Below are 21,820 nucleotides of genomic sequence, written 5' to 3' on the forward strand. Positions count from 1 at the left end.
TTGGTGCACCCATTCCTGCAAGAACGGTCTCCGGGCCTCACAGCTCCCACATCAGGCCTACAAGCACTTCGTTGTTGTAGCAGAAGCTCATTTTAAGGTGTTCCACATTAATAACACTGGGGAACAAAATTTTTGTTGAATCCACAAAAAACACTCGTTCTTACCTAATTCAAGTGTGCTGATTTCAAATCTGACACTAGTTTTTCTCTGTAAGCTACAGTTGTTTTGCAATTCAAGATTTTAGGTTTTCATCTTATTGTAAAATTTTCAACATTTAGTTTAACATAATAAAGGAGAATGTCTTCTTGGGCATCATCTTTGTGAAAATATAATGATTTATATAATGCAGCAAATACACTAAAAGACATGATTGCATCAGAATTTGTCTACAATTTCAAAATAGAACATATTAAAACACTTACTTTAATCATAAAATTTGCGCAAAACTTATTTAAATTCTATTCAGGCAAAAATTGGCGTTTGTAGCTCTTGTGTTTGTGTACTTGTTAAGGACAATCTCGTTTGATGTTCCAGCAGTAGTCTGCTCATCACTAACAGCTCCAAGATTTTCGGGAAACGTATCAAGGTGACTGTTCAGGAAGTGAATCTTAACGCTCATGTTACATCCAATGTGGCGGAAAGCCAACAGCATCCTTTGAACCAGAAGTTTATAGTTTTTCTGCTTTTTTGTTGCCAAGGAAGTTCTTTGTAACTGCTACAAAAGACTGCCATGCTGCTTTCTCCTCCTTATTCATCTTCCTGGCAAATTCTTCGTCACGTATGAGGGTTCAAATTTGAGGTCCATCGAATACACCTGCTTTTATCTTCTCAAAAGACAAGACAGGAAAAGCAGAAATAATATGTTGAAAGCATTCACTTTCTCTATTCAAAGCCTGGACAAACTGCTTCATTAAGCCAAGTTTGATGTGAAGTGGGGGAAAAATGATCCTGTCTCAATTAACTACAGGTTCATTCACAATATCTTGCATCCCTACTTCAGAGCTTCACGTTGCAGCCACTCCTTCTGTGTCCAGTGTTTCTGCTGAGCTCAGCTGTCCCACAAACACAGAAAGCAAGAATACTTCGTGAAACTGTTGTCCTAGCAGGAAATTTACCATTTTAAGATCCATACAAATGATCCAGTTATGCTCCTCATACTTCAGTAAGTCAAGGACAATTTTTATGTCATTATAATCTTCTCGCAGATGAGCTGAATAACCAATTGGAACCGCTGCATAAACATTACCGTTGTGTAGAACACATTTCAGACTCCTTTTAGAGCTATCAAGAAATAGCCGCCATTCTGTTAGACTGTAAGTGGTAACATCTAGCTGGCTGAGAAGACTACTGCCTGATATCATGACAGTAAACAAAGTGTTTGTCTTCAGGGAAAAAAAGTCCACAAAAATTTGTTCATGCTTCCTGAAATGGCTGACCAGTGAAGTACATTCTTTTCTTGATGCCTGGAGGTTAATAACCCACCTGCTTTCTTTGATAGGCCCAAATCTCTTACTAAGTCATTCAATTTGGGTTGGCTAAACTGCTGAGGGGTTAATGACTGCTTGGCATCAGAAGAAGACCCTTCAGATTCTACAACCATTTCCTCATGCATCTTATCAAAATACACTTGATCACCATGTTCACTTCCTTTGTCCTTAGAAGAAATAAAACCATTGAAAACTGGAACCAGGAGTGTCTCAGAGTGTGGGATAGGTCATATTGCTGAAGGAATATTAGGATATGTGATTGTATGCCGTTTTCTCTTGCTGATGCCCTTTGTATGGATCAGACAGAAATAACAGTCACTGCTGTGGTCCTTAGGTTCACGCCAAACCATGGGAATACCAGAAGCGATTCCTTTGCGTTTTCCTTTTGTCCAGTCATGAAACATTTCCTCACAATTATGACACACAATATGAGGAGCCCAATTCTTGTCTTGATTGCCAAGGGGAACTTGAAAATAGGCAATATATGCACGTGTCACAAATGATGAAACATTGCGCCTTAAACTTTGAAGTGTGTAACAGCCACATATATAACAGAAGGTGTCAGGACTATTCTTACTTTTAAATTTATTTATTTTTTTAGATTTTATTTATTCATTTTTATTAGAGAGGGGGGAGAGAGAGGGGGGGGAGAGATAGAGAGAGAACAGGGGGAGGAGCAGGAAGCATCAACTCCCATATGTGCCTTGACCAGGCAAGCCCAGGGTTTTGAACCGGCAACCTCAGCATTCCAGGTCAACACTTTATCCACTGCGCCACCACAGGTCAGGACTATTCTTACTTTTAAGCCTATTCGAAGACGCTATGATTCAATTTTAAAACAAAATGAAAGGGTGTTTTTATCAGATAATTTTTTACATTTAAAAACAACTACAATTATGTAAAAGTGATGTTTGTAAAACATTAATTGCCTTGTGGTTATGTTCAAGAGTCGTTGCCCTTTAACCCCAATTTAAAAACCAATGCATGCCATTAACATTAACAAAAAGAAATTAAAATTGCATTAAAAACTAGAGCATGCACCAAAAAAAGGGATTTCAGATTTGGAATCAGCAATGCAGAAACATATAGAAAAAGTTCTAAAACCTCATGCAACAGAAAAATGAAAAAAAAATTGTTCCCCAGTGTAAGCAAAGAAGCATTTAGTAAATGCAGTTGTAAATAGTTGTTTACATCATTATTAAAATCATTTTTACTGTGGCTTTCTTAAAACCTGTCTTTTCTTGGGGACCCAACTTGCTACCATAGCTTTGAATTATCTGACACCTCCCCCCCAAATTACATCTGTTCTTATTAGGGATGAGGAACAAGAAACCTATTCTGTGTATTGTGCTTTTGCTTTATTTACATGGATTACAGTTTTTTGTTTTTCTCATAATAAAGGTGTTATTTCTTACTCCTTAGTTCTGATGAGCTTATGAGTTTGACAAAAGGTATTTCATTCTCTAAATTTAGCTCTGAAGGAAACACCTGCAACTAAAATGAAACTGGATCATTCATCGGTGAAAGACTAGGTCCTTCGTGATGTGCCAGCAGCTGGCTCTGACCCAGCTGTGGATTCTGAGTCCTCTCCTAACAGCTCGTCTGGGCACTGTCCCTGTGCCACTGTCTTTATGCCTTTTCTTGTGTCTTCGTATCCTGTCACCCCAATGTGTCATCCTCTGGACCCTTTTTGTCCATTTACCGATTAATGACACTGAGTCACCTACAAACCAGCCTGAATAGCTTAGAACTGCTCCCCACCTTCAAAGCAGTGTTAGTTCCTATTCATTGGAAAGAAAAATGCAAAATGACAGAAAAATTACTGTGAGTTCAGTACTTTTAAACAAATTTGTATTTTATGTACCACTATAGCATCCACAAACTTCCAAAAAAAATAGTCATAGATATGTGATATATTCTTCAGTCTACTGAGAATGCTCAGTGCACACAAGAATTACAGAACTTCATAGTCATTCTGCAGCCACAGGGCATCCTAGCAATATTATTAATGTCTTTAAGATAAACAGCCCTATGCTGCTTCCCCTTAAAACCCACTTTATGATTACAGGCAAATTTTGAATAATAACCAACCCATCAACTTCTAAAAAGCAGTCCTGGACTTTCCTGTGATATTTAATTTTTTTTTTGTATTTTTCTGAAGTGAGAAGTGGGGAGGCAGAGAGACAGACTCCCGCATGCACTCGACCAGGATCCACCCAGTATGCCCACTGAGGGGCGATGCTCTGCCCGTCTGAGGCATCACTCCATTGCAACCAGAGTCATTCTAGCGCCTGAGGCAGAGGCCATAGAGCCATCCTCAGTGCCCGGGCCAACTTTGCTCCAATGGAGCCTTGGCTGTGGGAGAGGAAGAGAGAGATAGAGAGGAAGGAGAGGGGAAAGGGTGGAGAAGCAGATGGGCGCTTTTCCTGTGTGCCCTGGCCAGGAATCGAACCTGGGACTTCCACACACCAGGCCAACACTCTACCACTGAGCCAATCAGCCAGGTCCTGTGATATATTCTTTTAACACAGAATAACCAAAAGGTGGAAGTGTGCCACCCTCCATCCGCGTTCTAGTATTTTGTGAGTAAATAAATAGCTGAGCCAGTCTGACTTTTCCAGAAGTTGAAGTTGGGTTTAGGTGCAGATGTCCTTAAATGGAAATATATACCTTATGTGGCCAGAATAGACAGCAAACCTTTCCCAGATATATCATTGTTCAGGAAAAGAGTCGTCTGACATTTTTGTCTTTATTTTGTGCCATTTCAACAAAATACTTCCCAAGTAGGCAATGTCTTGAAAGGACCTCAAGCAATGGCAGTTTTCTGTGTTATAAGGGTCACATAACAAAATCAGGGGGAGATAGCTGAAAACATATTAGTTAATTATTGAGGATTATTATTCATTGACTTTTTTTTTAATTTTTTTTATTTTATTTATTCATTTTTAGAGAGGAGAGAGAGAAGAGAGAGAGAGACAGAGAGACAGAGAGAGAGACAGAGAGAGAGAAGGAGGGAGGAGCTGGAAGCATCAACTCCCATATGTGCCTTGACCAGGCAAGCCCAGGGTTTTGAACCAGTGACCTCAGCATTTCCAGGTCGACACTTTATCCACTGTGCCACCACAGGTCAGGCCTATTCATTGACTTTTTAAACAATCACTGAAAAGAAGAACACAAGTACTTAAATGTGGAGATTATGAATACGCAAGGTAGGGGGGGAGGGCGCAGGAGGAGGGAGCTGTCCAGTATTTAACAGATGGTTCTGGAGACTCAGTAAAATCTCCACTGACAGCATCCTACTCAACTTAAAACATATTCTATCTTAAATAACTAGAAAGAAACTGTTAGATGACTCAAAATGTTGTTCCAATGTTCATAAAGACCCTGCTATAGAAGACGCCTGTGAAGGATGATTTGAGTGAGGAAAAAAGCAAATTAATACCATTTTGTATAATTTGTGATAGTAAATGTGAATAAGTATTTATATATCTAAATTAGTAAATGGTTTAAATAGACTTTTTAGTTATTTAATTTATATCCATAAAATTGTAGATTAAAAGCTGTTTCTGTTTGTTGCCAGTTTCCATTATTGCTGAAGTCCCTCGGCTTCGTTCTCTCTGCTTCTGGCCTTGGGGAGCTCACCCCTATCATGCTCTGCCTTCTTCAGGAGTCAGTAACCAGGCCCTGACTCCTCCCAGACCTCGATGAGGTGATCCTGGTAATCAGGCACTTGCTTCCCCTCCCTGTGAAACAGGGAGATTAAAAAAGCTACATGATCAAGTTGGAAAGCAACACTAAAACTTGAGGGGTTTTGTATGTGTTTATGGAGGAGTGGAGAAATGATGGAAGCTCCCCAGGTGACTCTAATCCTAGTCCTCCCTCACCACCCCTTTTCACAACCACAGGCCAAACAATGTCTCCTAAATGATAAGAATTGCGCTAGAGTGCTTATTAAAATACAGACTCCCACACCCCTGACCAGAGTTTCTGATTCAAGAAGACTGGGGTAGAGATAGGAATTTGCATTTAAGCGCGCTTGTTGATTCTTAAGACCAGGTAACTTTGTGAAACACTGGCCCAAGCCCCCTAGGGCATTAAATGAAGCATTATGACATGAATTGAAAGTACTATTTCTTATAAATCAGAAAAAAACAGAAACTGCATTATTCCATACGTAGGTGGGACATAAAAGTGAGACTAAGAGACATTGATAAGAGTGTGGTGGTTACGGGGTGGGGGGGGGGGAGAGGGAGAGGGAAAGGGGGAGGGGGAGGGGCACAAAGAAAACTATTTAATAGATAGGTGACAGGACAATCTGACTTTGGGTGATGGGTATGCAACATAATTGAACGACAAGATAACCTGGACATGTTATCTTTGAATATATGTATCCTGATTTATCAATGTCGCCCCATTAAAAAAATAAAATTATTAAAAAAAAAAAAAAAGAAAGTACTATTTCTTGCACACTGAAAGTCTGATATCCCCCCTCTTCCACCAAGATAAAGACAGAGCACTGGTCTTTCTCAAGCAGCCCCTTTAATGACTGCTTCCCAGGGAGGGGAAGTGAGAGCCTGACTGCCAGGACCACGCTATAGAGAGGACTGGAAGGAAGCAAGTCTTGGTACTGACTACTGAAGAAGGCAGAGCACAACAGGGGTGAGCTCTCCCCAAGGCCAGAGGCGGAGAGAGCGAAGCTGAGACTTAAGCAATAATGGAAGCTGGCAGCAAACAGAAACAGCTGTAGGAATGGAATTCTCCAAAGTGGCAGTGAAGTTAGCATGGGAGAATCTGAGTTCTTAATTGCTCTACTGTAGTTGGCCATTCAGGGAAGGGTCTTAGTTTTTTGACTTTCAGTTTGGGGGGACTGCACAGATAGAGGAAGCAGGGTGGTCAAAACCTGCGGTGCTTGATGCTAGTGGATGCCTCCTTCCACCCCACTCCTCCAGCCCTGAGTTTAGAGGCTCTATCAGCTCCCTTCCATAAGGAAAGAGCTTGTCTAGCTGGAGTGTCAGAATAGCATACAAGGGCAAACAGATGGATTCTTTATTTGTATAAGACCAATATCATCTAAATTAACAAAGGACCCCATAGAAGTTACATATGGACTCATGAGGTACTAAACTCCAAATAAAGTTAATTATTTATTATAGTCAAGGATAGAGTCTATAGTAATAGATGACCCTTTCAGGGCCTTAGCCCCCTGAACCCTCCTGCCTCCACTTATAATGCAAGCCAGCAGACAAAACATCCAAGGATAGGCAATGATAAGTAAAACCGCTCTGCTCTGGTGAACACAGCAGAAGACCCTGACCAAATGAAAGAAAAATTCAAGAAGTTGATCAGAATTTTCCCTACATTTCTTAAGATGTTAAAATTAACAGAGAGAACAAGAAATATTTTAGTTTGGAAAGAAAATACTCAGGAATTTCTGATCTGACCAATGGGTTCACTCTAGCAGTGCTTTACAAATTGCAGGTCATGACCCATTTAGTGAATTGTGAGATTTAAAAAAATAAAATAAATAAAGCCTGACCTGTGGTGGCGCAGTGGATAAAGTGTCAACCTGGACAGCCTAGGTCTCAGGTTCGAAACCTTGGGCTTGCCTGGTCAAGGCATATATGGGAAGCAACAACTATAAGTTGAGTTGGTGCTTCCTGCTCCTCTCTCTCCCCTTTCTCTCCTCCCTCTCTCCTCTCTCTAAAATCAATAAATAAAATCTTAAAAAAAAATAATCCTTTAAAAATTTTTTTAAATGAGAGATAAATACTAGAATGTGTTGCATAAAGAAAGGATAGTACTTCATGAGAACTTTTAAAATATTTGCAAATATGAGTATGTAATAATGTACATTGTATTTATTGTGGCTCACAACAACAAAGTTTTTTTTTTTGTATTTTTCTGAAGTTGGAAAAGGGGAGACAGACAGACTCCCGCATGCGCCTGACCAGGATCCATCCGGCCTGCCCACCAGGGAGTGATGCTCTGCCCATCTGGACCATTGCTCTGTTGCAACCAGAGCCACTCTAGCGCCTGAGGCAGAGGCCACAGAGCCATCCTCAGCGCGCAGGCAAACTTTGCTCCAATGGAGCCTTGGCTGTGGGAGGGGAAGAGAGAGACAGAGAGGAAGGAGAGGGGGAGGGGTGGAGAAGCAGATGGGCGCTTCTCCTGTGTGCCCTGGCCGGGGATCAAACCCGGGACTCCTGCACACCAGGCCGACGCTCTACCACTGAGCCAACCGGCCAGGGCTTGAACAACAGTTTAAAATGCATTTCATAAAGGGTTAATTCCTACAGTTCTGTCCCAGAGCAGTTGAAATCATACCACTCAAACATATTGCTTTGAGTATAAGTTTACATGGTCATTCCATTTTTAAAGATAATTTATTTTCCCAAGATTAAATACCAAGGACCAACTCCCATCTCAGCTTTAACTGCTAAATCATTTATTAAAATTAAAAATGTAATATTCTACAAAGACAGACCATTGATGGGTGTTTACTGGACTAGTATTAAAGGTCTTATTTTGGATTTTGTTATTTCCTTTTCTTTTTTTGTGACAGAGACAGAGAGAGACAGAGAGAGGGATAGGCACAGACAGAAAGGGAGAGAGATGAGAAGCATCAATTCTTCGTTGTGGCTCCTTAGTTGTTCACTGATTGCTTTCTCATATGTGCCTTAACTGAGAAGGGGGCTCCAGCAGAGTGAGTGACTCCTTGCTCAAGCCAGCAACCTTGGTCTTTAAGCCAGTGACCATGGGGTCATGTCTATGATCCCATGCTCAAGTTGGCGACTCTGCACTCAAGCTGGTGAGCCTGTGCTCAAGAGAGCAACCTCAGGGTTTCGAACCTGGGTCCTCTGCATCCCAGGCTGACGCTCTATCCACTGTGCCACTGCCTGGTCAGGAATGGACATATTAAATTTGAGGCTCCTCTTATAGAACAGTCCAGCAGAAATATACTGAAGGCAATTTTAAATATAGGTCTGAAGGATTAGGACTAAAATGTATCTTTCTGAATTTTAATCCAGATCAATATTTTATTTTCTATAAATTGTTACCTATATTAAAAACTCAAAGTAAAAAGTTAAATACACGGGTTCTTTTCTCTTGGTTTTCTCAGGTTTGATATACTATTGCATCTTAGAAAACCAAAGGACTGTAAAATGTATTTAAGTTTCCTTTATCTTCTTTTTTATTTTATTGAGAGGTGGAGAGGCAGAGAGACAGATTCCTGCATGTGCCCTGACCGGGATCCACCCAGCAAGCCCCCTATGGGGTGATGCTCCGCCCATCTGGGGTGGCTGCTCCATTGCTCAGCAACCAACCTATTTTAGCACCTGAGGCAAGGCCATGGAGCCATCCTTAGTGCTCAGGACCAACTTTGCTAGAACCATTCGAGCCATGGCTGTGGGGAGGGGGGGGGAGTGTACGGGGAGGGGTGGAGATGCAGATGGTCATTTCTCCTGCGTGCCCTGATGGGGAATCAAACCTGGGACCTCCAATGCTAGGCTGAGGCTCTAGCACTGAGCCAACCAGCAGGGACTTCTGATATTTCAACATTCTGTTAATATTATTTTTGGCACTAGAGTGACTGACTGGATCAGGAAAAAAAATAGTATTTGTTGCCTTTCTTCTCTGAGTGAAGCACATTCTGAAGAGTGTCCTCTTGAATCTCGTGTAAGGAAAGGTATTTTAAATATCTCTGCATCTCAACCTTCATAAACTCATGCAGCAGAAATCTTAAACTTTAATCTCCCTTTTCATAGTTGCGAAAGGAGAGCATTTAAGGGACATCTGATGAGGTTGCTCAGGGTAGAAGTTGATAGAATGGATTCTTGAGTTGAACTCTGAACCTCATGTCTTACTAGTTTTGTGATCTTTACCAAATTATTTCCCTTCTTTGAAATCAGTTGCCTCATCAGTAAAATAGGAGTGATAACAGCACATACCTTTTGGGTTTATCAAAATAAGTTATATAAACGCCTGTAAGAGCAGCATGTGGTACACCGTGTGTACTTGGTATCTATTGAGTATTAAATAATTCTGTTGTGGCCCTGGATGATGGCTAAATGGATAGAGCATCAGCCAGAATGTATGGACATCCCTGGTTTGATTCTGGGTCAGGGTACACAGGAGAAGTGACCGTCTGCTTCTCCCCCCTTCCTTTTCTCCCTTTTCCCCTCCTATAACCCATGGCTTGATTGATTAGAGCATGGCCCCAGGCACTGAGGACAGTGCCATTGGAAAGCATAAGCCTCAGGCACTTAAAATAGATTGGTTCTCCAGCATCTGTCCCAGATGGGGATGCTGGGTGGATTCCAGTCAGGGTGCAGGAGTCTGCCTATCTCACCACCCCTCACCTAAAAAAAAAAAAAGGTGTTAAAGACAATGTTTTCTTTTTCTTAAACTCATCTTCAGCAATGATTAAAAATCTTGGAATCATTTCAGATCAGGTTTTCCAACAGAAAGAGGATTTCATAAGGCTAGCCCTCTCTGAGAACTCTTAGAGGATCTGTACAAGTCATTACAGAGTAGAATCTTACTAAACAAGTAAGGAGTGATAAGGTGGACTATTAGAAAGAGAATTTCCAGATGACTAGGAATTAGGATCATGCCAATGTTCCCACACTCAAGCCAGGGATGCTGTGGTCAAGCTGGATAAGCCCATGCTCAAAGCCAGGGACCTCAGGGTTTCAAACCTGGGACCTCAGCATCCCAGGTCAATGTTCTGTCTGCTGTGTCACCACTGGTCAGGCAGAACAAACACATTTTGCAAAAGGGACCAAAGAGGGCCAATAAAGAGGTAATATGTGTGTATGGTAAACAACCTTACAAACATGAAACACCACACTTCCTTTTCACCAAAGAGACCATTCTGAAACCTGAAAGATTAGTTATGAGTATGCCTAAAATAAAATGAGAGCTTACCCAATCATGAGTGTATGGCACAAGCTTTTAAACTGGTGGTTAACATTTGTGAAAGCAATGGTTTAACAATGGTTATAAATGATGCCAAGGTAAAATTTAGGATACTTAATTACAAATAACACACAATCCATATAAGTTGAATGCATACTGTATTTTAATAATCAAGACCATTGGCTGTTTTTCTGGAGTATGTTTCAAACAGAGTTAGTAGTATATAACCCGTATATAACAATATTGCTGTGTTTTTAGTCATTTTATATTTAAGGGTCCAAAATATACTATGTTCACAAAATAACACTGTCCAAGAATGTCAACAGTTTTTTATTTATATTCCTTCAAAAACATTCTACCCCACTCATACACACTAATCTACATAATTGAAAATAACCAAAGATGATTGATATTCACAATCTCACCTCCACACAGAAATTTCAATTGCCCTAGAAACCTGTATGTCCAGTTCTCAACCTTTGAAAATAAGCAAAAATGTTCTAGAGCAGTATAGCTGTAGCTATGTATTTCAGCTTTGTATTTATAGTCTTGGATTTGAGACCTAAATGTGGCCATAAACATCACAGTAAGCTAAGTCCCATATTATAAATAAAATGCAAAAGGAATTGAGAGATTTTGTAATTCCAATGGCACAGACTTCGAAAAATGAATGCTTAGACGTTAACTGCTACATCTCTCTTTGAGCGAGAGGTCACTGCCATGCTTACAGGTTTGAGGCAGTAATCTATATATATATTAGTGTGTGATTAACCAAAGAGTACACTTTGTACCAAAACTTGGGTCCTTATGCCATAGCATTCATTTTACCTTTCCCCCAAAGAATCACTTGCTCCTGAAGTAATAGGCTTAAGGCACATTTTAACAAAAACCCATCATATACCCAGCTCAAAAATGAAAGCTCCACCTGGTTACCATAACGTATGTGTGTACCTAAGTAATGTGTGTTCTACCAGGTAGGCAAATGTCTCTATCTTGAGGATAAAGTCACATTAGAAAAGCAATTCTTTATTTGTTTACTCAAAAAGAAACATTGTATAAAAATTTTAGAGACTTAGATTTATAAGAATAACCCACCTGAACCAGGCCTACTGGCAAAGATCCAACATGGTATGGAAATCAGGGAAAAGACTACTCACCCAGTTTTCTGAGCAAAAATTATGAGGAAGGGAGTTAGGGCTCCTTCATGATTTTTAGAAATTTTCTTCCATAGCCCCTTGGAAGGGCTTAAACTGTAAACGCCACATCAGCTCTTATTTTAAACTGCAATTAGCAGCTTCAAAGAAGGACTTGAAGAGAGACAGGAGAGGGGAGAGTAAGAAGCCACAGACAGAAGTGAGAGCGTTTCAAGGACTAGTTGCTTTAGGAACTTGATACAGTTTGCTAGGAGCAGCTTTGATATCCCTAAGCATCTCTGCTAAAAGAAAAAAAAAATTCTTTTCTAATACCCATAAGCATGCCTTAGGCACTGACTGACCCTTGGGATGGACCTAGAATTATCATTTACGTAGAATAGTTTGGGAAGTGGGTAGATTTTGGAGTCTCTTAACTTGCTACTAGTCTAAAGTAAACATAAGTGAAAGAATTTCATAGAAACAAATACATAGGTAACTATAAAGCTGCCTCTGGCTGTCCCCTTCCCACTGATCTTTAGGGGTTTTGGGGATGGCTTTTCAGCTACAGGGAATGCTGCTGGCAAGCTGAGCTCTAGTTTGATCATAAGGTGGGAAGAGGCAGAGTCTACAAGGCACACTGTCACAGATGAGAAGGACACTCAGAGGTGACAAATGTACCCAGCAGGGTTCAGCTCTGTGGTAGAGATCTGAGACATTTTCTGTGATCATGGAGCAGTAAAAAATAGCTGGTCCTAAATAAACATTTCAAATGTTGTACAGTAACAGGCCCATTCCACAGGGCCAAACATACAGAATAACTGTGCATCTGTTTTTATACCTGCTGTTGCCAATCACCTATATTTGGGAAACCACACGGCCTCTGATGCTACTTTAGCCTGGGTGGCAGGTACAACAAAGCCTCCAGAAACCTTGCAAATCAACGACACTCTTATTTGTCTCCAATGACCGGCACCATTTTGGAAATCTGGTCCCAAATGTTCTGAAAAACAGTAATACAGCAAAAAGAAACAACCTCTCTGTAAAAATGATGATAGAGATGTGTGCTGAGGTGAAGAGCTTTGTAAAAACTGCTGAACAGGAAAGCGCTGACACGGCTACAGACATGTTCGGATAAGTTTAGGGCTAATATTATTCAACAAAACTCCTGTTTATCTACTTATAAACAAGGGACAGTTCTTAGTGCTCCTGGGGCTGGCTGCCCCAATCTGTTCCATCTCCATTGAAAAATGACTTTTCTCAATAATTGGTAACAAAGATTCCCAAATTTATAAAAAGTCATTGCTAACGCATCACTTCTCATTAGTTTCCGATTGCCACAGAGCTAGGAACTACAGTATGCATGTCCTTGACACCAAGTACAGAAAAAAGCTTAGAAAAGTTGTTTTATCAAAGTTTAGTTCAATGAGAAGAAAACATGAAAAAGTGCAAAATACATACAGTTCCTGGCAGTACTCACACAGGATTTTTCTGACTACAGACCATAAAAGTTTACATTTGTGTAATGAAATTACAGTGGATTTCACTTCATTGTTAATATACAAGTTTTTGCTTCAAAGTGCTTGCTTTATTTAAAAAAGAAAAGATCAAGACGGTTGCAGAAATTTCTTTTTACAAATTTATGTCACATGTCCCAATCACCTTCTTCCTCTTCCTAGTGCAACACAGTGCGGCAGCCTCACTGAAAGGTCTCATTTCAAAAGATGTTCCTGAAACCTCACCTACAGCAGCACTCTAGGGGTCCCATTGGGAGTGGCTCCTTTTTTCTTCTGCAGCCGATTCTGAACCTTTCGTGATTTTACCACTTTCATTCTCACCTCAAAAACTTCATGGATGGCCTTCCGGAAGCAATGAAAATTATAGTCAATAAGCCCTGGAGAAGAAAACAAAAATATTTAGAAATGTCACATAGAAATAATCTCCATCTTTTCATGTCAGTTATGGCGAGGATGAACCAGTAGGGGGCAGTAGAGGAGCGGCCTTAACATAAGGTCCACAGACCACCCCGGGGTCTGCAGCTGGCCTTCAAGAATTGAAAGCAGCCTGACTTGTGGTGGCACAGTGGATAGTGTTGACCTGGAACACTGAGGTCACCGGTTCAAAACCCTGGGCTTGCCCGGTTAAGGCACATATAGGACTTGACACTTCCTGCTCCTCCCCTCCTTCTCTTTCTCTGTATCTCTCTCTTCTCTAAAATAAATAAATAAATAAAAAGAATTAAAAAAAAAGAATTGAAGGCAAAGTTTTATGAATGTATATTTTTCCCTAAGGAAAATTTTCAGAGTATATACCACATTTTCAAAGGTGTCTATGACCCAAAAGTTTTGAAAAACCAAGTGAACTGCACATTTTTTTGACTTCTCAGAATTAAATTTTTTTTACAATAAAGATATATTTTAAATGAAATATTTACTATTACTTTTCCCCAAAAGGCATTATTAAATTGACTCTTAAGTGGAAGTAGAGCCTGACTGAGTGTGGCTATCAATCAAGTAACCAATCAATACGTACTGGATATATGCTACATTTCAACCATTGTCATAAGCCCTGGGGAAAGCAAAGTCCCCAATTGTACACTGGTAGCAGTCACCCTATGTCAACTCAAGCTCATGAGTTCAACAAGCAATGACATTCTCAGATCTCAAATATCATGTACATTTTAAATGAGCAGGGGAGAATCTTCCTGTGTTTTCAGTAATCAATTAGTAGTACAAAGTCTTGAGTGTATTTGGTCATCATCAGCACTGGATTGTCAGTGTTGAGATCAACCTGATGTTTACACCAATTAGGATAGGGCAGTTGGTTCTATCTTTAAAACTTATTAAAACAACCAGCCCAACCATTATTTCTCTCCACTCAGATGATGCTTCTGAAGACCCAAGGAATTGAGCATCCAGCCAAGGATTTGGGATCTTGAACAGAAGATATTTTTGGAAAAACTGGTGAAATTTGCATAAGGTCTATAGTTTTATTGATACCATTATACTGATATTAATTCCCTGGTTTTGATAACTGTGCTATATATAGTATGTAAGGTGTTGACATTTGGGAAAGCTAGATAAAAATATATGTAAACTATGTACTGTTTTTTAGAAGTTTTCTGTTAAATCTAAAATCAGTTCAAAATAAATAAGCTTTCCAGATTAATATGATTTTAGGACTTGCTACCATCTTAGATGGTTTGGGAACTGTATTTGAACTACTTGTTATTACTTTTATTTTTCTTAGCTTCCAAAATCAACAGGAAATAGTAATCATCAAATATAAATTCTGAAAATATCTTTAACCAAGGAAATATACATATCATAGTTTAAACACAATGTACACAACTGATCCCACACAGGGACATAGGGAGAAGCCCAGGAATCTTTAGCCCTGACTGCTGTACACTGATGCCCTGAGCTCATATTGGGAGAAAGTCACTTCTATTTCCTGGATCTGGGTAAAGTCACCTGTAATTGAGAGAGTGAAACAAGGTATGATACTATTTTAATAATTCCATGAATTTATTATATGATCTGTTCTTACCTTCTGCAAGATGAAAATAAGAAGAGGCCTGACCAGGCAGTGGCATAATGGCTAGAATGGTGGCATGGGACACTGAGGACCCAGGTTTGGAACCCCAAGGTCGCAGGTTTAAGCAAAAGCTCATCCAACTTGAGCATGGATGGTCACTGGCTTGAAGCCCAAGGTCGCTGGCTTGAGCAAGGGGTCACTAGCTTGATTGGAGCTCCCAAGTCAAGGCACATATGAGAAAGCAATCAATGAACAACTAAGGTGCCACAACAAAGAATTGATGCTTCTCATCTTTCTCCATGTCTGTCCCTCTCTCTGTCTCTGTCACACACACACACAAACAAAAACAACTTTCTAAAGAACATTTTTGGTAATAATGTATTAGAAGCCACCAAAATGTGTCTACCCTTTGATATAAGTAATTCCATTTGTTGAAGTTTACCCTGAGAAAATAACCAAAGATGCAGACAAATACTTAGTGCAAAGAAGGTCATCATAGATTATTTGTAATATTAAAATCTAAAAGCCCTGGCCAGCTGGCTCAGTGGTAGAGCACTGGCCCAACACGTGGAAGTGCTGGGTTCGATTCTGGCCAGGGCACACAGGAGAAGTGTCCATCTGCTTCTCCACCCCTCCCCCTCTCTTTTTTCTCTATCTCTCTCTTCCCCTCTCACAGCCAAGGCTCCATAGGAGCAAAGTTGGCCCAGGTGCTGAGGATGGCTCCATGGCCTCTGCCTCAGGTGCTAGAATGGCTCCAGTTGCAATGGAGCAACACCTCAGATGGGCAAAGCATCGCCCCCCAGTGGGCATGCCGGGTGAACCCCGGATGGGCACATGCGGGAGTCTGTCTCTCTGCTTCCCTGCTTCTCACTTCAGAAAAAAAAAATCTAAAAATATAAATTTTTAACAATAGAAGAAACTACCACAACCATTAAAATGATGTGGTAAAAAAGATTTCGTAAACTGGAAAGATGTCTATAATAATTTAAGTGAAGGTTATAAAGTAGTATTTATCATACAATCTCACATATATAATATATATATGAAAAAGGCTGGAAAGTTATGTAGAAATTGTTAGTATCTGAAAAGCTTATCGTAGAAATTGTTAATAGTATATGAGTGAGAAGCTTATCAATAATTGTTTTTGCTTATTTGTTATTTTTAAATTTTCTAAATTAATCTTACTTTTATAAAAAAGTAAAAATCTAAATTGTTTTCATGCTCAATGAATTTTTTAAAATTTCAAGATAAAAGTAAGTGAAAACAACACCATATAAAACTCTATAGAGCCCTGGCCGGTTGGCTCAGTGGTAGAGCGTCGGCCTAGCGTGCGGAGGACCCGGGTTCGATTCCCGGCCAGGGCACACAGGAGAAGCGCACATTTGCTTCTCCACCCCTCCGCCGTGCTTTCCTCTCTGTCTCTCTCTTCCCCTCCCGCAGCCAAGGCTCCATTGGAGCAAAGATGGCCCGGGCGCTGGGGATGGCTCTGTGGCCTCTGCCTCAGGCGCTAGAGTGGCTCTGGTCGCAACATGGCGACGCCCAGGATGGGCAGAGCATCGCCCCCTGGTGGGCAGAGCGTCGCCCCTGGTGGGCGTGCCGGGTGGATCCCGGTCGGGCGCATGCGGGAGTCTGACTGTCTCTCCCTGTTTCCAGCTTCAGAAAAATGAAAAAAAAAAAAAATTTACTAAAACTCTATAGACAACCTGGTCGCATTTCTGTTAGAAGGAAGGAGAGAAGAGATGATGAAAGAGAGGGAGGGAAGATGACAGGGAGAGAGAAGGAGGGCAGAAGAAAAAAAGCAACTTTCAGAAATTTAACATGAGATTTAGCTCTAAAAGGTGAAAACTGAGTGGTTTTATTTTGTTCTTTATACTTTACTAAATTTTCCAAGTATTTTTATAATAAATATGTATTGCTATTTATAAGGGGAAAAAAAGACTATTCAGAAAATAATACTATTGTCACTTTGTTGGGAATCTTTTTACCCAACAAATTGGTAAATCATACCCTAGTTACTAGCAAAAATCCCAGGTACAGCAGTAAGGCAGCGGTTCCCTGTTTAGGTAGCAGGAAGAAAGTGATTACTTTTATGAGGCAAACTGCTTTGGTTTTAAAATAAAACTAAAAAAAGGAAATTTGGGCCCTGGCCGGTTGGCTCAGCAGTAGAGCGTCGGCCTAGCGTGCGGAGGACCCGGGTTCGATTCCCGGCCAGGGCACACAGGAGAAGCACACATTTGCTTCTCCACCCCTCCGCCGCGCTTTCCTCTCTGTCTCTCTCTTCCCCCCACCCGCAGCCAAGGCTCCATTGGAGCAAGGATGGCCCGGGCGCTGGGGATGGCTCTGTGGCCTCTGCCTCGGGCGCTAGAGTGGCTCTGGTCGCAACATGGCAACGCCCAGGATGGGCGGAGCATCGCCCCCTGATGGGCAGAGCGTTGCCCCATGGTGGGCGTGCCGGGTGGATCCTGGTCGGGCGCATGCGGGAGTCTGTCTGACTGTCTCTCCCTGTTTCCAGCTTCAGAAAAATGAAAAAAAAAAAAAGAAATTTGGTGATGCCATTAAGTATATCCATCCCTTCTCTTTTCAGAATCATGATGTCATCCCTGTGTTTCGAGGACTGAAGAATATACAGAGGCTGAACAGAAGTTAAATACTGTCTACCTTTAATGCTGTATGAGTCCCCTCCCTCCTTTACACAGGAGCACAAGAAGTCACATGTCCCTAAAACCTTCTAAGGGTGCGGACCAGGAGGGCCTCGGCCTCACTGCCGGCTAGGCGCCCTCCCCTTGGTGAGCAACTTTACAGCCTGGCAACACCCCAGTTAGCTTCATCCCCAGAAAAGCTTAGGCTCCTGGGAAGACAGCTGTTTCCACTTCCACCTCATTGCAGCTCTCTCTAGAGGGCAGGCTGGCTCACAGATCCCCCAAACAAGACTAATATGGGCAGAAGCCAAGGGGGCCTGTGACTGAAGTCTGGAAGCTTCCAGAGGCATGCTGTTCCCCGTCCACATTCAAGAAGCAGTAAAGGCAGTCTGAATGGAAATGCTTCATTTAAATCACACACATACAAATTACCTTTTCTGTCAAAGCTTTCCTCTCTGACAAAGCAAACAAGAGCCAGGAACTTTGTCACCTCTTTTAAATAAAGAACTGTGGTATTATTCAGCTTTATAATGGCTGTTGATTCCTTGTCATAGGGGGTTCCTGCTCCATCTTCTTTGAGACTAAATGGAGACAGAAACCAAAACATATTTGACCATTGAGAAAGAACAAGTTGTATCCTGGCAACAAAGACCAGCTTTAACACAAAGAATGATAACGACAAGTAGTTTACACTTATAGTGTCTTTCAGCTAAAGATCTCAGACACACAAAATCACAAGAATGTACACAGTATAGACAGTCACTTTCCTACTGACACAGTGAGCGGCTCTTGTGGCAGCTGGTCAATTCTCCAGGCAACGGAGGGACACAGGTGAGGGATGGGGGTTAGCTCTTCTCCCCTTTGCAGCCCACAAGGGCTTATTGTTTTCTCATGACTGAATACCAGGCTGTCAAAACCATGGGCTGCCCTGGCTGGGTAGCTCAGTGGATAGCCATCCTGGCATGCTGAGGTCACAGATTCCACCCCCGGTCAAGGCACAGCAGCAGCCAATGAGTGCACAACTAAATGGAACTAACTGGAAAAACGAGTTGATGCTTCTCTCTCTCTCTTTCTCTTTCCCCCATTCCCTTCCTCTCTCTTTCTCTCTCAAATCAATGTGGGGGGGGGGGACTTCTTATGAACATTAAAAAGAAAAGAAGGGAAAGGGGGAGGGGGCACAAAGAAAACTAGATAGAAGGTGACAGAGGACAATCTGACTTTGGGTGATGGGTATGCAACATAATTGAATGACAAGATAACCTGGACATGTTATCTTTGAATATATGTATCCTGATTTATTGATGTCACCCCATTAAAAAAATAAAATTATTAAAAGAAAAAAAGAAACAGGGCATGCTCTGATGAAAGACTGAAGAACTGTTCCAAATTCAAAAAACTAAAAATGCATGACAGCCAATGAAGTAGATGCTGGATTGGGGAAAAACCAATATAAAAGATAGACGTGGGACCACTGGTAAAATTTGGATATGAACTATGTATTAGAGAATAGAGTAATGTAGCCATGCTAAATATGCTTACTTGGATAATTACACTGTGGTCCTATAAAAAAAAAAGTCCTTGTTCTTAAGAGACAGATGTTCAAGTAACTAGGATCAAAGAATCATGACTGCAACTTACTCCCAAATGGTTCAGCACAAACAATACGGAATAAAGAGAGATAGACAGCAAATATGGCAAATTATGATTAAAAAATGGGTGAATCCCAATGAAGGCTATATAGGAATTTATTGTACTATTCTTGCACATTTTCTGTAGGTTTGATACCTTTTAAAATAAAAAGTTAGATTGGTCTATTTTTTGCTTTACTTTTACTTTTTATTAAATTTATTGGGGGCGACACTGGTTAATTTATACGGGTTTCGGGTGTACAATTCTTTAATACATCATCTGTATATCATACTGGGCGTTCACCACCCCAAGTCAAGTCTCCTTCCATCACCACTGATCCCCTTTACCCTCTGCTACCTCCTCCCATCCACTTCCCTCCGATAATCACCATGCTGTTCTCTATGAGTTGTTGTTATTCCTCTGCTTAATCCCTTCATCTTTTTCACCCATCCCTGCAACCCTCCACCCCGACAGCTGTCAGTCTGTTCTACCTATACGTCTGTTTCTATTTTGTTTTTTATTTTATTTTATTTTTTTAATTTTTTAAAAAATATTTTTTATTTATTCATTTTAGAGAGGGGAGGGAGAGACAGAGAGAGAGAAAGAAGGGGGGGAGGAGCTGGAAGCATCAACTCCCATATGTGCCTTGACCAGGCAAGCCCAGGGTTTTGAACTGGAGACCTTGGTATTTCCAGGTCGATGCTTTATCCACTGTGCCACCACAAGTCAGGCCTATTTTGTTTTTTAGATTTTATTTATTAATTTTGCAGAGAAGGGGTGAGGAGTGGGAAGTGTCAACTCATAGTTGCTTCACTTTAGTTGTTTCCTGCTTGCTTGTCTTACGTGCTTTGACCAGGCAAGTCCAGGGTTTCAAACCGGGGGCCGCAGCATTCCAGGTTGATGCTCTGTCCACTGCGCCACCACAGGCCAGGTTCTGTTTCTACTTTGTTTGTTAGTTTATTATGTTCATTAGATTCCACATATGAATGAAATCATATGGCACTTCTCTTTCTCTGACTGGCTTATTTCACTTGGCTGCAGGCATAGATGATTTGGGTTTGAATCTCAGCTTACTTACTATGTGAACTTAGGCAAGTGGAATGACTTCTTTGAGCCTCAATTTCCTCAACTGTATACTAACAGTAATTACTTCAAAGTTTCCTAATGTAATGAAACAATACATATTATAGCACTGAGCATAGTACTGAGAACATGCAAAATGCATAATGACGTTAACTGCTATTATTATTATTATTATTATTATGGCCTTGTTGGAGTGGAACAAACTTTCCTTTACCCTCAAAGTTCTTGTGGCTAGTCTAATAACTAAACAAGAGACAAATTAACGTATTTTCCCATGTATAAGATGCACCACTTTTTTTTTTTTTTTTTTTTTTTTTTAATTTGGGGTCTATAACTGGGTGCATCTTTTACAGTGGTTGTAGATTTTTTTACTTGCATTTCCCACTTTTTCACGCTTGTTTTTTTGCTCATTGTTGAAGACAGTAATCTGTCATCAGACACAGATGAGGACAAGCTAATTAATGGATGGGAGTTCTCACAGTGATGAAGAGTTGTGTGAATTTTATGATGAATAAAACTTGAGTACAATAACTTTATGTAATACTTTTTCCCCCCAAATTTCAGCCCCAAATTGAAGGTGCATCTTATACATGGGAGCACCTTATAACCTCTCACATGCGTGAGAGATTGAGACAACAAGGGGGACTGAGGTTTGTAAGGCATCCTGAGCCATGGATGAGGTAATATACCTTGAGGGCTTCAAAGGGTCATTGAAGAATGATAAGAAAATATTTAGTCAGTAAAAGTCTGCCCTGCCAGATAGGTGGGTCAGAAAGGTTATCACTAATAATCTCTTACTATGGGCAAGGCGCCTAATTCAAGTTCTTCTAGGTAGTTTAGGGGGGTGGAACAGAAGTTTCTCTTGAGCCCCAGGCTAAAGTTGGCTTTAGCTCAAAAACAATCTGCATACCACAAAGGCACATCACTTGAGGTGAATAGTTCAGAGTTCCCATAGCCTTAGTCAGGGTCCCCAAACTTTTTACACAGGGGGCCAGTTCACTGTCCCTCAGACCGTTGGAGGGCCGGACTATAAAAAAAAACTATGAACAAATCCCTATGCACACTGCACATATCTTATTTTAAAGTAAAAAAACAAAACGGGAATATAATATTTAAAATAAAGAACAAGTAAATTTAAATCAACAAACTGACCAGTATTTCAATGGGAACTATGGGCCTGCTTTTGGCTAATGAGATGGTCAATGTGCTCCTCTCACTGACCAGCAATGAAAGAGGTGTTCCTTCGGGAAGTGCAGTGGGGCCAGATAAATGGCCTCAGGGGGCCGCATGTGGCCCGTGGGCCGTAGTTTGGGGACCCCTGGCCTTAGTGATTGAAACAGGACCCTCTGAAACGCTGATGTAATCAGTTTTCTGTGTTCTTTGCTCATAGACAAAG

At 40.9% G+C, this 21,820-nt stretch overlaps 1 protein-coding gene across 1 annotated transcript in view; it reads right to left on the reverse strand.

Moving 5' to 3' along the window:
- Positions 1-10,551: 10,551 nt before the first annotated feature.
- Positions 10,552-21,820, reverse strand: part of RRAGD (Ras related GTP binding D) — a 47,717-nt gene continuing 36,448 nt past the window's right edge. The window contains exons 6-7 of the mRNA XM_066254263.1: positions 18,145-18,293; positions 10,552-13,430 (exon numbers count right to left, since the gene is read on the reverse strand). Coding sequence (XP_066110360.1) covers positions 13,279-13,430; positions 18,145-18,293 — 301 coding nt within the window. The 3' untranslated portion in view covers positions 10,552-13,278. The remainder of the gene's footprint in view (positions 13,431-18,144; positions 18,294-21,820) is intronic.

The sequence above is a fragment of the Saccopteryx bilineata genome, chromosome 1 (genome assembly GCF_036850765.1).
Source record: "Saccopteryx bilineata isolate mSacBil1 chromosome 1, mSacBil1_pri_phased_curated, whole genome shotgun sequence".
In the NCBI taxonomy this organism is placed as follows: domain Eukaryota; kingdom Metazoa; phylum Chordata; class Mammalia; order Chiroptera; family Emballonuridae; genus Saccopteryx; species Saccopteryx bilineata.